The sequence below is a fragment of the Mycena indigotica genome (genome assembly GCF_014461135.1).
Source record: "Mycena indigotica strain 171206Taipei chromosome Unknown Mind.scaff0004, whole genome shotgun sequence".
NCBI lineage: Eukaryota > Fungi > Basidiomycota > Agaricomycetes > Agaricales > Mycenaceae > Mycena > Mycena indigotica.
The window spans coordinates 1,779,849-1,794,760 of NW_023503003.1; the positions used below are offsets into that span (position 1 = coordinate 1,779,849).

General features: G+C 50.1%; 4 protein-coding genes across 4 annotated transcripts; 2 read left to right on the forward strand and 2 right to left on the reverse strand.

Moving 5' to 3' along the window:
* Positions 1-1,763: 1,763 nt before the first annotated feature.
* On the forward strand, positions 1,764-5,107 carry MIND_00433900 (uncharacterized protein; the record flags this gene model as incomplete). Its single annotated transcript, XM_037361154.1, has 9 exons — positions 1,764-1,831; positions 1,878-2,059; positions 2,111-2,128; positions 2,178-2,996; positions 3,041-3,288; positions 3,343-3,607; positions 3,655-3,708; positions 3,757-3,860; positions 3,905-5,107. Exons 1-9 carry the CDS (start codon positions 1,824-1,826, stop codon positions 5,105-5,107), a joined length of 2,901 nt encoding a protein of 966 aa, XP_037221446.1. The 5' UTR covers positions 1,764-1,823.
* A 380-nt stretch (positions 5,108-5,487) lies between these two features.
* Positions 5,488-6,444, reverse strand: MIND_00434000 (uncharacterized protein; the record flags this gene model as incomplete). Its single annotated transcript, XM_037361155.1, has 4 exons — positions 5,488-5,697; positions 5,748-5,912; positions 5,962-6,320; positions 6,375-6,444. 4 exons carry the CDS (start codon positions 6,442-6,444, stop codon positions 5,488-5,490), a joined length of 804 nt encoding a protein of 267 aa, XP_037221447.1.
* Positions 6,445-6,700: 256 nt separating this feature from the next.
* Positions 6,701-8,939, forward strand: MIND_00434100 (Peptide-n4-(N-acetyl-beta-glucosaminyl)asparagine amidase a; the record flags this gene model as incomplete). Its single annotated transcript, XM_037361156.1, has 8 exons — positions 6,701-6,947; positions 6,995-7,106; positions 7,158-7,210; positions 7,269-7,407; positions 7,460-7,707; positions 7,761-8,344; positions 8,392-8,515; positions 8,566-8,939. The coding sequence occupies 8 exons, from the start codon at positions 6,701-6,703 to the stop codon at positions 8,937-8,939; spliced, it is 1,881 nt and encodes a 626-aa protein (XP_037221448.1).
* A 147-nt stretch (positions 8,940-9,086) lies between these two features.
* MIND_00434200 (NmrA domain-containing protein) lies at positions 9,087-10,086 on the reverse strand (the record flags this gene model as incomplete). The annotated part of the gene is made up of 4 exons (XM_037361157.1): positions 9,087-9,403; positions 9,459-9,576; positions 9,624-9,664; positions 9,714-10,086. The coding sequence occupies 4 exons, from the start codon at positions 10,084-10,086 to the stop codon at positions 9,087-9,089; spliced, it is 849 nt and encodes a 282-aa protein (XP_037221449.1).
* Between the last annotated feature and the right edge of the window lie 4,826 nt (positions 10,087-14,912).

Consider the following 14,912-nt stretch of genomic DNA (forward strand, 5'->3'; position numbering starts at 1 on the left):
AATATTCAATACAAAAAATTAGAATTAAAATTATTTTACGATTGGGAAGTTTTTGGCATTATATCCACCCAGAAATATCATAAATTACTATTTTAGGCACAGGAATATAAATAAAATGACATGACATATGAGAAATTTGGATAATATTGGCAGTGTGACATGTGACATGTAAACTGAATGAAATCATATTTTATTCAATTTGTTAGGGCCTGAAGGCTATGATATGCCTAATGAACCTGGTAATTTTGATGCCTCCAGCACCAGAACAGAGGAAAATTGCCTCATTTGGATGTCTTTAAGGAAAATATGAGTGGATGAGTGTGACTGATAAAAAAATTAACAGATTGATGTGCATATCCACTTGTTGTTTCATATTAGAATGAATAGTCCACTCAGGCTGTGGTAGGTATCACTTGTCAAGCTTCGGATCAGGCCATACAAGGCTTCTCCTGAGAAGCACATGTCTGGAACAGAACAGATGGATTGTCGGGCCCACAAGCAGACCAAGCAGGGTCGAATCAAACCAAAAGGGCCGTCTTGTCATGGATAAGACCTAGCCCGTCTGTTCCAGCGCTGGTGTCAGGCCATTGCAGGTCTGTAACACGCAGTACGTAACAACGGGGAACAGGCACCCCAGTAGGGAGGAACATACATATGGGAAGTACGTGACTGAGAACAATATGTCAGGCTGACACTAGTGATTGTCACGGGTGGTGTGACCCACCGCAGGCTGCGGGGACGGGCCTCCTTGGGTGCGGGTACGGGCTTGCCTCCCAGAATTTCCAGGCCCGCACTCAGGCTTGCGGGTCTTGGCTGTTGGAGTGCCGAGCCGCCGGACACTCCAGGGCCGGGAGCTGGGACAGAGCTTGGCACTCTTCCAAGTGACAAGCAAGATCTCTGATATGCAGGAGGCATCAGAGATCTCCTTGTCGCCAGCGAAGGACCACCTGACCGCCTTAGGTGCCCATGGGCCGACAGGATTATAGGCTACCCGAGGCCCGCATCTGAAGAGACGGATACCCGCACCCATGCTTGCGGGTACGGGGCGATGGGTACGGGCCACCCTATGATTTCTTGCAGGTGGCCCAGGACAATCACTAGCTGACGCCAAGCCCAACTTGCAGTACAAGGGGGATTGGGGAGGAGTGATAGGAGGCTAGGAGTAGCGCCTGGCCTGCAAGAGATGCCTGTTCCCCGTTGTTACATGCTGTATGTTGTTGGCCCTCGGTGGCTTGACACTAGTGCATGGGCCGGGTCTTATCTGTGACATCACTCAGCTTATGTTTTATTGTCACACACTTCCTCTTTATTGCTCAACTTTCATGTTTCCCTTAACTATAGTATTTTAATCAAGTGTCTGTGTTACATGTTACACAGCAAAAAAAACTCGTTGAAAAAAAATCACTAAAATTAAAATTAAAACTTTCAGCCTTTTCAGGCACAAAAAAATTAAAACAGTTGACACTTTCCAATTGTTACTTTGAGTGCAATGGTATTATGGCAATTTACTTGGGCCACTAGGAATTGTCAAAAAATTCTCCATTCTATTATTTTTTTGTGCTAGAGAGCCTCAGTGCTAGGGCTAAACAAACAAATGGAAAAACAATATGACACAAGTTTGTTTATGATTAAAAGCTGCATAATAGCTAAAGAAAGGACCAAATCAAGGGAGGCCCAAAGCAAGGTCCAAGTCGGCAAGGCCGGCACCTAGTGAGCATTCGATGACAAAATGATCTCTCGTGACGCGATCACTTCCCTGTCCCAAACCACCACCTGGCCACTTATCTTCTGGCTGCACTCCATGGCCCTGCAACACTAGCAGCATGGACCTGTATGTTCAGTGAACTCCTCTATACCCTCTCGTGCTCATTCCTTAGGCATATAGACAAGAAGCCCAGACTCGAAGAATGTAACCCGATTACTGAATATGAGGAGGACGAGGAGTTGCTGCAAGACATCAAGGCAGACATTGACCTAGAGATTGGTCTCAGACAACGCCTGCTCACAACTGTGGAAGCGCGAATAGAATGGGCAGAACTTCTTTGTCAGGCATTAGAAAGTGTGTTAACTTTATAGCCGGATTACATTATTGCTGACGGCTGTGTTGCAGGCGACAACCTTCCTGACGGTCAGGCGTTTGGCCCAGTGCATGCGCTTGTGCTCATGATGATATTCAGACTTGGCAGCAACGATAGACTTCAAGAGTGCTGCTCTCAATGCATTTTCTGCCATTGAAGCGCCAATAGAGGTCCTCTTTTCGCGCGACGTTCCTGCCCCTTCCCTCCATACGCGGCCTGTCACTCGCAAGAAGCCCACTCTGCGCACCCAGCTGCCCAAGAAATCCGTCAAATTTCTGTATACTTTCCTCGATAATAGTGCAGCACCCAGTATTCTTCGTTGTCCACTATGTTTCCGGACCGACTTCAACTCCCTTCAGGGACTGTTCAACCATGCGCGGGGAACCCACGACCTCGGCTGGAGCTCGCATGAAGAGTGTGTGCGACATTGTGCTTGTACCCCAGAAGAACTCGATGACCCCGGCGTCGACTTCACCAATCTAGAGCTAGGGTCCGAGGTCAGCTTTGGCTCGGGCGGTATGGGCTTGCGCGGCATCTTCGAACTGGCTGTTGGTGGGGATGCTCCACTGGATTTCGAAGGAGAGACCGCCTTGAGCAGGACATTGGGCTTACACTCCCAGACACCAGCCCTTGCCTCTTTTCTCGGGAAACAACCCATCCGACGGGGTGTTACGGTCTGGGACCCAGAGGCCGATGTTGATATTGATGGAGCCGGCGACGATACCAGGACCTCATCTTCAAACCGTCGTTGGCGAATGCCGTTTTCTCATCGAAATGTATTCAAAGACATGCCCGTCATCTTAGACCCTCTTCCTGCACCGCCAGCAACAGATTCAGCCACAACTGCTACTGCAGAAACTCGTTTTCACGTAACGACCCGGGTTGTCGTAGCTGATCGTAGTCTCTGGATTCCAACAGGTAATAAATGTTCCGCGTGTAAATATCCTACTGAGTTTTCGTAGAAGCGCGAACCATGACAGACACTCACAAATGGATGATTTCAATCGATGCTCCTTCTTATGCTCGCCATATTACGACCGTCCTTGAACGTTTGGTTGTGCATGGTCCCACCGGTCAACTGTCTACCACCTCGCCTCCTTATGTTATAATTGGAACTGCGCGCGAACCATTCTTGGCCAAAATCGAGCTCTATGTTGGTGCCTCAGAGAACAAGCTTCCTCAACAAATTATGCTCGAGCATTGGGTTGAGGTATTTCTACCAATCTCCATATCCTCGAACCGTTCTGAATTACAGATATTTTAGCTTGACGGCATGCAAAGCCGGAGCGTCGCTTTTGGCGAGGAACAGATGGTCGACCTTGACCTTCATCGTACAACTGTCTTCCTCCCCCAAAGAACTGGATATATTCCTGTGCATTCTAGGGCTTTATGGGACATGGACATTGACAGGGATCGGCGGACGACTTTAGAAGCAGCCAGCGTCCTACCACCAGTTGATCTATCGAGCTCGAAGGACCCAAGAAATCGGACTCGCAATGTCACTCTCCCGAAAACCAAGATGCTTGGCAGTATGTTGTTGTTTACCGTTTTGCGATGATTCATCGAGAATGGTTAGGCTGGGAGAATGCTCTACGTGCCTTGCTCGAACGATTTCCACTGACCTTGCAAGGTTTCTGTTCTTGTTTGTTTCCTTGTTCTTGCTAAAATCCTAGAACAGATGTGAAGGGAGGCAAGACACCAGTCCCAGCACTTCCGTACCGTCTTGTCACTACTCCGAAGAAGTTCTCCAGCTTAGTGTTGGGTCGAAGGAAAGCCATCGAGGTGATTTATAACTTGCGGATCAGAAACCATACTTAGGATTGTAGTGGGGTCGCTCAGCAGCAATGTGTGCCGCTTACAATGAGGCCTTGAAATCTGGACTCACCGAAGACACCACTGTGCTCACTACAGCCGATGTTTTCTCCTGGCTGCACACTAATGGTCATTTCCCTCGCGGAGCTGCTGCTATCAAACACGAGCAGACGATGCAGAGCTACAAAGTCGCATTCTGCTCTGTTTGCGGGCTGTCCTTCCGAGCTCATTGTGTTGCGGTCGAGGGAACGCAGTCGCAGACGATGGAGTCGTTCACAGAGGGTTCCGAATGCAAAATCATTACAGCCGAGTGGCGGGTTGCGCGGATGCCGATGGTGGATGCCCATCGAATACTTAAGCGACGGCCAGCCTCGACTTTACCATCCGCGTCGCAAAGTCCAACCTCACCACATTCGTCAGAACCCCCAGTTCTGCCTGTGCCCGCTCCTAGGAATGCCAATAATGAAAACTGGGACTCTCGTTCTGCACGCCTTGCGTTGACTGCTGACCCGCATCTGGTCAGAGCTATTTGTCGGCAAACAGAACGACTTGGTCTTCGCACATTTCCTTCCATTCGACAAATCTTTCAGGACTATCCTCTCCCCGTGAAAATGCGCACCGATATTGCCCCACACGCGATGTTGGCCATTACTCTGAAGCCATTTATCCGTGCCCTAATCAATACCGCCCTGGCTGTGTCCACTCAGGACAACACCCTCGCCCGCCAGTTGGCGCAGGTCGAACAACGAGGAAAGCGGAATCTGTCCGCTCTAGAGCCGTTCGCGACGAAACGGATGTTGATGCCCTCGCATGTGCTGAGAGGTGTCGTCGGGCGGAGCTGGGACTGGTCGGATCAATCCGGCATGGCGATTATGGGCGTCGTTTCCCGGTTGGGAGTCCCGCTTGAACGGCCGCCAGGTTCAGCGCCGGCCGTGCCTCCAGTCGCTACGACACCGATGCCGCGACAATTGGTTAAGCCCCAACCATCAAGGCTGGTGGTTGGCAACGGTCCCCGGCCTCCTGCGGGAAGCTATATCGTCTCGCCGTCTTACTTCAAGACAGAACCACCGCCACGACCGGCTATTGGAACGGGTTGGATACCGGCAGACGCCACTTTTCGGCCGTCGGTTCAGCCTAGACTCCCAGTTGGCATGGCCGTTTCAGCTCGCTCGTCAGTAGAAAAAAACTTTGTACAAGTTAAAACAGAACAGGACTAGTTGATAATGTATACCGTACTATTTTACTCCTACGCTGGCTGTTGATGCATGACCAATCCTCAAATCAGATCTGGAGCATCGTTGAGCTAAGAGTCGAAAGCCAGGTGTAGCACGCCCGCTGATCCAAGCTTCAGAGAAGACTTTGTCCAGACGATCAACGCTTGGTTCATGAACTTTTAACTAAGATCGTCTCTGGATTAGTGGAATGATATCTTGAACGTGAAGGAATTTGAGCCTCCTGTCTGGGTATTCGATCCATAGTAGGTATATTCTGGATTGAGGCGGCGCGTCGCTTCAAGTCCCACGTGTCACGTGCACTTCTAGGCCAAGTCTGTATTTAGTCTTTCGGAGCGCGAAAAACCAACGGAAGGGATTTGAATTCAGGGAGATCTAGAGTCGGGCGGAGGAGCTTGCATGGCGTATTGGTGTGAGGGGGACACACGTATTGCTTTCGCTGGGCGGATGGGAATCTCGTCAGAGTCAAAGTTCTCGATCGATCCTGGTGGTTCGGAGTACTCTGGTACAACACTTCCAAATTGCTTCAACACCGATCCATTATGATTGGACGCTGAATGGCTTGCTGTGTCAGTCTGCCCACGAAGGTCACTTGAGATGATGCGAATGTTTAGTGGAGACTCACTTGAACTTGTGAGTCAGTTAGAGCCCAGTTGGGCTTGCCCATTCGAAGCCCTCTTAATATGGCCGAGACATTGTCCACTTTCTTCTGCAGCACCTCCATGTCCTCGCCCTTCATGTCAAGCGACGCCGTCATTGCCGCGATAATATCATCTTTCTCTTGTACCGTCTGCAAGCTAAATCAGGGGGGGACGAACGTCTTGACGCACGAGACACACCATCTCCAAACTCTGGAATATGTCTGCTTTTCGGCGTAATGCCTCCCACAATAAATCGTTTTCGAGCTGGAGGTGTTCAAGTTCGCGCCCGTCTTCTTTGTGCTCGCTTTCTAGTTGTTCAATCTTCACGCTCGCATCGAAAAGTCTTTCAGAAAGCTTGCGATTGTTGTCTCTTAGCATGTTGAGCTGCGTTGTGAGCAACTGAACAGACGAATAAATCAAGCTCGTTGCGTCTCGAGCCAATCTAAGGCCATCCTGTACAACCGGGTCCAGTTCTTTGCTCAAAGCCACTTCAAAATCATGGGAGGCCGTGCCGTGTTTCGTGTGATGAGATTGCTTGGTTTTGGAGGCACCAACTACTACATATAGGTGCAGTCAGCTTCCGGAAACGCAGTAGTTTGAGAGACGCGCACGACAGTGAGGGGCAGTGGGTATAGCAGGGGGCGCTGATTTAGCGCGTTTGGCGGGCGAAAGCATAAACATGGACTTCGAGAATGCCTCGAGGCAACATGACAGTCCATACAGTGTCTTGATGGTCCTTTTGCTTGGGCTTCAATTGCAGATTCACCTTCGGGATACCCATATTTGAACTATTCGTTGGGGATAAAGACAGTGTTCGCAAAAGTTGGCGAGCAGAAAAAGAGAAGATGCATCGGTCACACCTCAAATAACGCCTTGTCGATCTTCAGTCGAAGCTGCTTCCTCGAAAGATGGCGGTTGTTCTCTGCTTCTGTCCACCATGTTTTACGCGCTGCTGGGCATCCTTACCGCCTTCTGTACCACCGGAATCGCCCAGCCAAGTCCGGAAGAGCTGGCACCATTGATTGCTGGACTCGAGAATCGTCCTCATGAGATTGAAGCACGCGTGCCCTTGTCGACAGATGACCCTACGGTGGTACCCTTGATATCTATGCAAGTATTCGCACCACCTTCCACTCCTAGAAATGGAAAAAGCTGCTCGGTGACTTTGCTCCAGCATACGTTTGGTTGGGAGCAGTCTCCATCTATCGTCATGTTCTAACAACATCTACAGGCGATGGCTCGTATAATACTCCTGCCGTTGTACCTTATACTCCTCCCACCAACTCCGACTGTGGAGAAATCGGGAAGTGGGCTACAATTAGTTTGAACCTTTCCGTTTACTCGTGATACACTTACTCTGTTTTCTGAAGCCCTTTGGACTGATTCAGTTATAGGATAGGAACTCAATACGATAGACTCAGCGCGGTTTATCTTTCCCATTCCGAGAGTAAATATCACTTCTACTTCACCAATTTTTTTTCTTCTTTCCTAAATCATGTCTACAGTCTGGCGTCACTCCAGTGCGGAACCAACCAAAACTGGGACGATCTGGAATACGGTTAAAGACGTCACACATTTTGCCGCGCTCTTCTCGAAACCCGGCCCGCTTATGATGGACTTCAGCAATATCATCGCTCCAGATTTGTGTGTCCTTTCTTTCCCGCCTCGCTTGAATTTGAACGTTGGGTTATCGTAGGCTTCTTGACGGTGTCTTTAATGTGACAATAACAGCAACGTTCAATGCCCCTACGAAAAGTTTCCCAGCTGCGGTAACTTCGGATACAATTATACCACTATCCAATCTGAGCCCAACACTCCCTAACTTCTTCGCGATCTCGGATGATATCGGGGCCGTAACTAATGTAATATTTCCGAGCTCTGCAATTGAGGCGTACGTTGAAGTCTTCTGCTCCGGTAATTCTGCAGAAGAATTTTGGTATCTCAGTACGTCCTTACTTCTTGTAGTTTGGTCAATCTGATTTTAAGTGCCTGCTCAGATACCCCGGATGAATTCGTCGCAAACTTTCCAGCATCGACTGGTGTGACTGGCAAAGGCCCATTCCGCGAAGTCCAAGTCCTCGTCGATGACAAGATAGCTGGTGTCGTTTGGCCCTATGCGGTGATCTACACTGGCGGAATTACTCCGTCTAATTGGCGGCCTTTGACAAGCTATGGCGCATACGACCAGCCGACATACTGGGTCGACATCACACCCTTCATTCCACTGCTTGTCGATAAGACAAACACAACGCATACTGTAACTCTACGCGTCGTAGGGCAGGGTCTCTCTCCCCCAAGCTACAACTCAAACTGGTTTGTGAGCGGGAGCATCCACATTCGAACAGGCACTGGGCCAACCTCTGGCAAGATGACGAAATATGATGTTCCGCGATTGGAAATCGCGACAACGGGTGGGACCAGCGACAGCAATGCTACGGTTTGGACAAAGGTCGTTGCCCATCGACGGCTCAATATCGAAAGCGAGCTAATTATGGGGGATGGGGGAAAGGTCAAAGCCTCCTTTTCGCAAAACTTGGATTACAGTAATGTCGCGCGGTATATCGACGATGGCTGGATTCAGGTATTTTGTCATTTTTCTCTGTGTTCAATACTCAAGAGGTACCATAGTGGGGTGTGCAAAGCACAACTGGAACAACTTTGGCTACTCATCAAGGGAAACAAGTCCTGCGCGACGCGTTTGACTATCCACTAAGCGTGTTCTCCAACTACTCCCTATATTCGCAGGAGTTTGGTGAGTTTTGCCAGTGTCCTTGTTTAGTCTAACCTGACTAATGTTAATAGGTAGCTACAATTCAGAAATAAACCAAACTCATATCCGTGCCCTTCAACAACCGTTCGACGCTTCTCGTCAGCGGACCATACGGTCAATACAACAAGCGCGCGGCCATGTCTGGATGGATAACTGGCCCGGACTTCGACATGCAATCAATGCAACAGGCGCGACGGAGCAGTCGTTTGCCTATATCGATGGACGAGGCGAGACCTATTTTCGGGAGGTCGCTGCAAAGGATGACGGCTGGAAGAAGGATCGAGTATGGGGATCGTTGAGAAATGGAAATCCACCACTCCCACCAACTCAGTTCCGTACAGTGCATATGGAATTGGAGGACAGGCGCAGGCCTTTGAGGACTCACAACAATCTTATCGGACGATGATGGCAAGCACATGCACACGTGACCCTGTGATCACACGCCGAGTCAATGAAAAAGGTTTTTGAACACAGTCGGGTAGTGGTTTTCTGGAGCAGCCAGCAGCAATTCTAACCTAATGAACTGGCCCCAAGAGATTACTTCACTCGACGGCTAGAGGTTATAGAACTCCTTGATCGTTTTCCACTGATGATCCGGCCAGAGCTTGTTCGCGCTTCCTGCGGCATTGTCCCCGGTGCCCTCCTTTCCAGCGACGACATCCCAGCCTGTGCTGCCCGCCCCAGCGTCGGCGATCAGCATCAGCGCTTTGAGGTCGGCCGCGTGCGGGCCGGGGATGTCATTCACGTGTTCGACGGTTGTGCCGAATAGCGGCCCGAGATCGTTCGCGCTGACCCGGTCGCCCTGAATGCGGAAAATCTTGTTCTCGAGTGCGATGGGTGGAAGTGTTGTCAGTACGTGCACAACGAAACCTGGGGGTACCAGTGATTAACGCTGTGGGATATGCAGACAAAGCGGACTGCCTACCTGTGATATCGGCAACAGAAGTCACAGACACTGGCGCCTCGCCCTTGCCGATGACGATGATCTTCTTGGTCTTTTCGTACCCAAACGCCATCGGTATAAAGTCCATGAACATTCCGGTCTGGAATTGCTGTCAACGTCAATCGAAAATGGCAACAACCAACTCACGTATATGCGCAGGGAGGGGATGCCAACCCGCTTGAGAAGCTCTGTGTTTTTGGTGAATATCACACAAATGGAGACTTCAAACAAACTTACCAGAAATCTCGTACTTTTCAGCCAGCAGACCACTCGTGTGGCCCTCGGTCGGGAAGCCAAACTCCGATGGCACGAATAGTTTGATCCCCGCCTCCTTGGCCGCCTCAATGAGGGGTGTCTGTGCAGCGATGGCTTGCATGCCGAGGGTAGATATAACCACATCGACTTTGTGATCTTTGAGGACTGCCGCAACTGCAGCAGCGTTAGCGATGTCTACCAAGGCAGATTTTGCTCCAGCAGGGAGGTTTGCTACGCTCTTCGAGCCGGGGCGGGCGATGACCACGATCGGTAGATTTTTGGCGACTAGGCCAGCTACAATTGGCGTTCCGATTAGACCGGCCCCAAAAAGTGCAAAGGAGGTGAAGGACGACATTCAAGTTTGGGCGGTTCGAGTTCAACTTGCTGTTATGACAGTGTCCTCCACATTCTTATATAGCGCAATCTCAAATAGCCTCTAGGACGCGCCCGCCGCCTGCCGACAGGAGAAATATGCATAACGCAATGCGCCGCCTCATTAGCCAGCAAGTTGAGATGGACGCGTAGTAGCCCATACAGACGCTCGGTCAGCGGAGGCGTAATTCGCGACTCTGTCGGGCTATCGTGGTACTGGACGGTGCGCGGAAAAGTACATTTCCCGATAGGTTCGGTGTTGATGTAGTACTTCTTGTTAAATTGAGCATCAGAAGACGGTTTTTGTGCAGGTATCAACCCAGGCGGTCGCGAGATTGCGTCTATATGATCATCTGGAGAAGGCAAGCACTCAGAAACCGTCAATGACACTTGAAGTTCATTCACTCAGGTTACCGACTGGCAACTTGAAAATAATGACGCTTCATTGGACTGGTGAATTTGGTAGGTTATATACATTTTAGTAGAGTAGATCTAGAGCAATCGCGACACGGGCGATGTTGATGATATGACAGCAGCGATACTTTGTGTAATGTATAAGGGAGAAAAAGAAAACAGCACAGCAGAGAACAAAGCAATCGAGAGAGCGAGCAACTTTTTGGCCTAAATTCTCCAAAGCTTCATGCAAGGCGACCTGAGGAATGATCTTATGAATGGCCATGAACCGCAAACTGAACACTCCAACGCACCTTTCCTGAAAGTCTTGTATGAGGCCATCACAAAATGAATGATGTCGCCGACAGTGGAGGCCCAGTAGGGTATCTACAAAAAAATGAGTTTGAGCCAAGCAAAAATGCAGAGCAAGACCTTGGGGAGCAACCGATGCCATCCATCAACTCGGACTGGGACTCGGAGATTGTCGTTATTCTGCGGCGCTTCGCCAGACTGTTCAACAAGGCTGATTGTCATCCCATCACCAGATGTGGAGGGACGACATAACATACAGTGTCGGCTGGCATGTATGGGACCGGTGCCTCTTGGATGATAGTGCAGAAAAAGTTGTAGTTGGTGGCCATTTGGCGCTATGCTGGTTGGCAAGAGAAAAGGTGTTGTTTGACACCATCAGCCAACTCTCCGAGTCAAAGTGTCTCTCACAGCCACTCTTCTTCATGAATACACGGTCCATGTCCGCAATTTCAAGCCGCCGCCCTTTATGCCTCTACCCGCACATACTTCCCGGCACAATGGATCCACCTGGTTTCAAAGCAGCTCTGGCGGAACACCCACTCTCAAAAGACGAGGCCTAGCATGTCTCGTTAGTAGTGGAAACCATCCTGAAAAGCACCCACCAGTTGCGGCGTCGGTCATAGTCAGCGCTAGTTGGTGATAACTGTGTTTATAGTCATATCGGCTCCACGACTTTCACATCCCATTCGTTTTTGCCTTCCGCTGGCCACGCTCAACCACAAGCTCGTCGAAGTCATCCCATTCGCGTTGTCGTTCCAAATGAACTTGAAGGCGATTTACGCGCCTGCGTCGGTCGGCCATACGGTGGTGTGGCACCCCCTTCGGTGGGCCATTTCGCTGACCGGAGGTCATTCGGCTTCATAGCGTTCTAGGACATCGCCTTCCCTTTGTGGGTCCGCGTTTTCGTTTCGAGCACTCGGACAATGCTGGTGTATTTGTCTTGGGCTGGTTGCTGGAAGACGCACGAGTGTTGGATTGGATGGACGGGAGGGTGCGGAGATGTTCTGCAAGGGATCCGGAGGTCGTGGCTTGGGCGCTGGACGAAGTCTTCGTATCCCAGCGCAATTCATATGCGAAGGCCTCCGTTGTCGGTCTGTGGGAAACTACCGTCCAGTGGTGCATAACTGCAACTCAACCATATCGCAGTGCTCCATATTGCTGTTCGATGTTGGAATAGGCCACTCGAAGACACAACACCGAACTGTGAAGTTGGATATAAAGAGATTCGTTTTCGCATTTTGCATTATCTCCCCTTCTAACTCTCTGTCGTTATTGGTCAATGCCCACCAGCGACAAGCATCTCGCGCCAACCTATGATAAAATCATCGAGGTAGTTTGCCTGAGCTCCTGATACTGCAGTTCAGCCATCTGTCTTGCTTGCGATTCGAAAAGCACTCGCCAACTTCACGTCCGATGTTCTACTAGCTTGTCGCAATCGCTCACTTCAAGCTGACAATGTCGTCGAGTCATCAAGCATCTTGGAAGGAACCAAAGTTGAGAATCTTGAAGAAGGTCCTCAAGAGCGGCAAAGCGAGTGTTCGCTGGTAGAACGCGGCACAGATACTATGCTCTCCACGAAGGTATGGCCATGCTGGCGTCCCATGGAAGCGCCAATTCAAGAATGATAGGCAGGATCGTTTAAACCGAGCCAAAGAGACCAAGATGGAAGAGCTGTTTTCAAAAATCGCAGTATTTTCGCACATCAAGGGAAAGAACGCTTGAGAGTACTCGGTTTGGGTTGTTGCTAGAGGCCCGGCAGATGCTAGAAATCGGGATATCACGATGAGTTTTACATGACTTTTCAAATATTCATTGACTTGAAATCCGAAAAGCGCCGCGAGAATGGGTAAGTGCTCTGACACTAGATTCGGTTGCAGACCGAGGAGGACCTGAAAAGAAGTTTTACGCTCACTGTTGGAAGCTACGAGTCATGAACAACTTTCGAGCACTGAATGTCGACGACACACCATTCAAAACTCGACATCCCAGAAATAAGCGACACCACGCATCAACGCACACAACTTTCAGCTCAATTGAGTTGTCAATGGTTTCGCGATTTCGATGCATCTCTGTCTGACCGCGACCGAAAAAGAGTAACGCTCTTCCTCGCGAGGACTGCTGCCAATGGGGATGGCCTGAGGCTTCAAGTGCTGAGAGGGGAGTGCTTGTGAGGCTCGTTAGAGCATGATGCTTTTGACAGAGGTGCTGCTTCCCATCCAACTGGAGTTCAAAAGAGCAAGCATGCGAGGTTGGAGGAAATTTCGGGAGGCCGGTGTACGATTTGTTGGTTGAGCGGAAGAAACTTCAGGGTCAGACCGATCAATCCTGGACCCCTGACTGGCTGCCAACTTCGCCACTCTTCCAAAATTCTCACTACCCATCGTCGATGTTCAAAGTGGCATGCTCATGGCTTCGCAACCGGTCCTGAATATCCTGACTGTTTGACAATCGACATCCAACGAAACAATGGAGTCCGTACATTACTAGTGCCACCAACGTGGTGCAACACTTCTGGTAAAGCCAGCTACAGCGAGTCGATTCCACCTTGCTTTCTCGACTCAATAAACCCAACAGGCGTTTACTGCACCCAACAGCGACAGACTCTTGACGAGTACGTCACGAATGCAAAGTTGAATGAAGTTCGAGGGAAAGCTCGACGTTAACTGTCTATTTGAGAGAGCCTGCGAGATACGGAGAAATAACAACTCGCTGACTTCCAGCTCCACTCGAACCAACCGACTTAAACCGCGACTTGAACGCTGCTCTCGATGCGGTGAACACTCCTCAGAGTCGCATTTGATCGTCGCCGACAACGGTTCCGAGGGAGATCGACCCCAGCGTGACCTTCTTCGCAAAGATCCAAGATGTTCTCGTCCAAGGCCCTCTAGTATTTATACCTCCTTGGAACAGTTAATATCTCCCAGGGGGATCAATCCAGCATCGGAGCTTGCCTTCCGATCCCGCCAACTCTGACCCTGCCTCTGTAGTCTCACTTGCAATCCAACATATTTTGGCTGTCGTTCATGGTGATCCAACAAATACATTTCCCTTTCGTGCTCCCAGTCCCCTGCGATAGGTCATGAATGGCTGGAACAGAGACTCTACCCCAAGCGAAGCGATGCCTCAAGGCACCATCGGGGTCTTATCCGAATACCTTATCTCCTCTAGGAAAAAAAACGAACTCCGACCTCGTAATAATATGCAATCGGGAAGACAAAAGAGACATACCTCGCCGACGGGCTGTCTGATCACTCGAGAAAGAGGGTCTTGACCTCAAATTTGGACTCAGACGTTCTATATTCAAGAGCGAAGACTCACCGTTATGTTATTGTTAGCTCTCGGTTGTACAACCCGACACGGGCACACTCCAAGTTTGTCCGCGCAGCTTCGCATAGGTGGCGCAATGGCGTCCTCGCCGCCTGTTATCGAAAGTCAACACAAACTTCCAGCGCATTTGCGGTGACTGAAGTGCCGCTTCAATGTAGTCAGACTGTTAATGAGGTCGAAGAGGGGTGAGTGGGACGACGAAAATAGCACTTCAACAGGAGTGAAATCAAGTTGGTCAGGCAAGTTCAATTTTGCAAGTTAGCTAGCACGTGAAGTTTGAAGATACTAGTAATGCAACTCATACTCCCGAGCCCGATGCTTTCAACTCGAAGTGTCGACATTCGAGGAAGCCAACTCTGGGACCCAAAGTTGAATGAAGATCGCTCTGTTGTGGGCGCGTCCGTCATCCTGGTACATACGACTCGATCGAGGAAGAAAGAGACATCTAATGTCTTCGAATGCCGTTGATGACAGTCGACTGCAATTAAAGCGCGCATTGGCCTTGGACGACATACCGCCATATCCCAGCGGTGTTTGGCTGTAAGCTGACAGCAATGAGCATTAATGAACGAAGACGTTCACTTCACTGCCTATACAGCACTCTCCCTCTGCCTTTAACCAGTCTATCTCGGCATAATATCACCCCCTCGTGGCCATGGTTGGTGTGCGGCCTTCGCGTTGTGATGTGAACGTGAAGGCGCTGAACCCGAGTTGTTGCAGGAGGCCCAACAGCACCAGGCCTGTGCTCGCGGCTGTCCAACCTCGTTGTCGACAGCA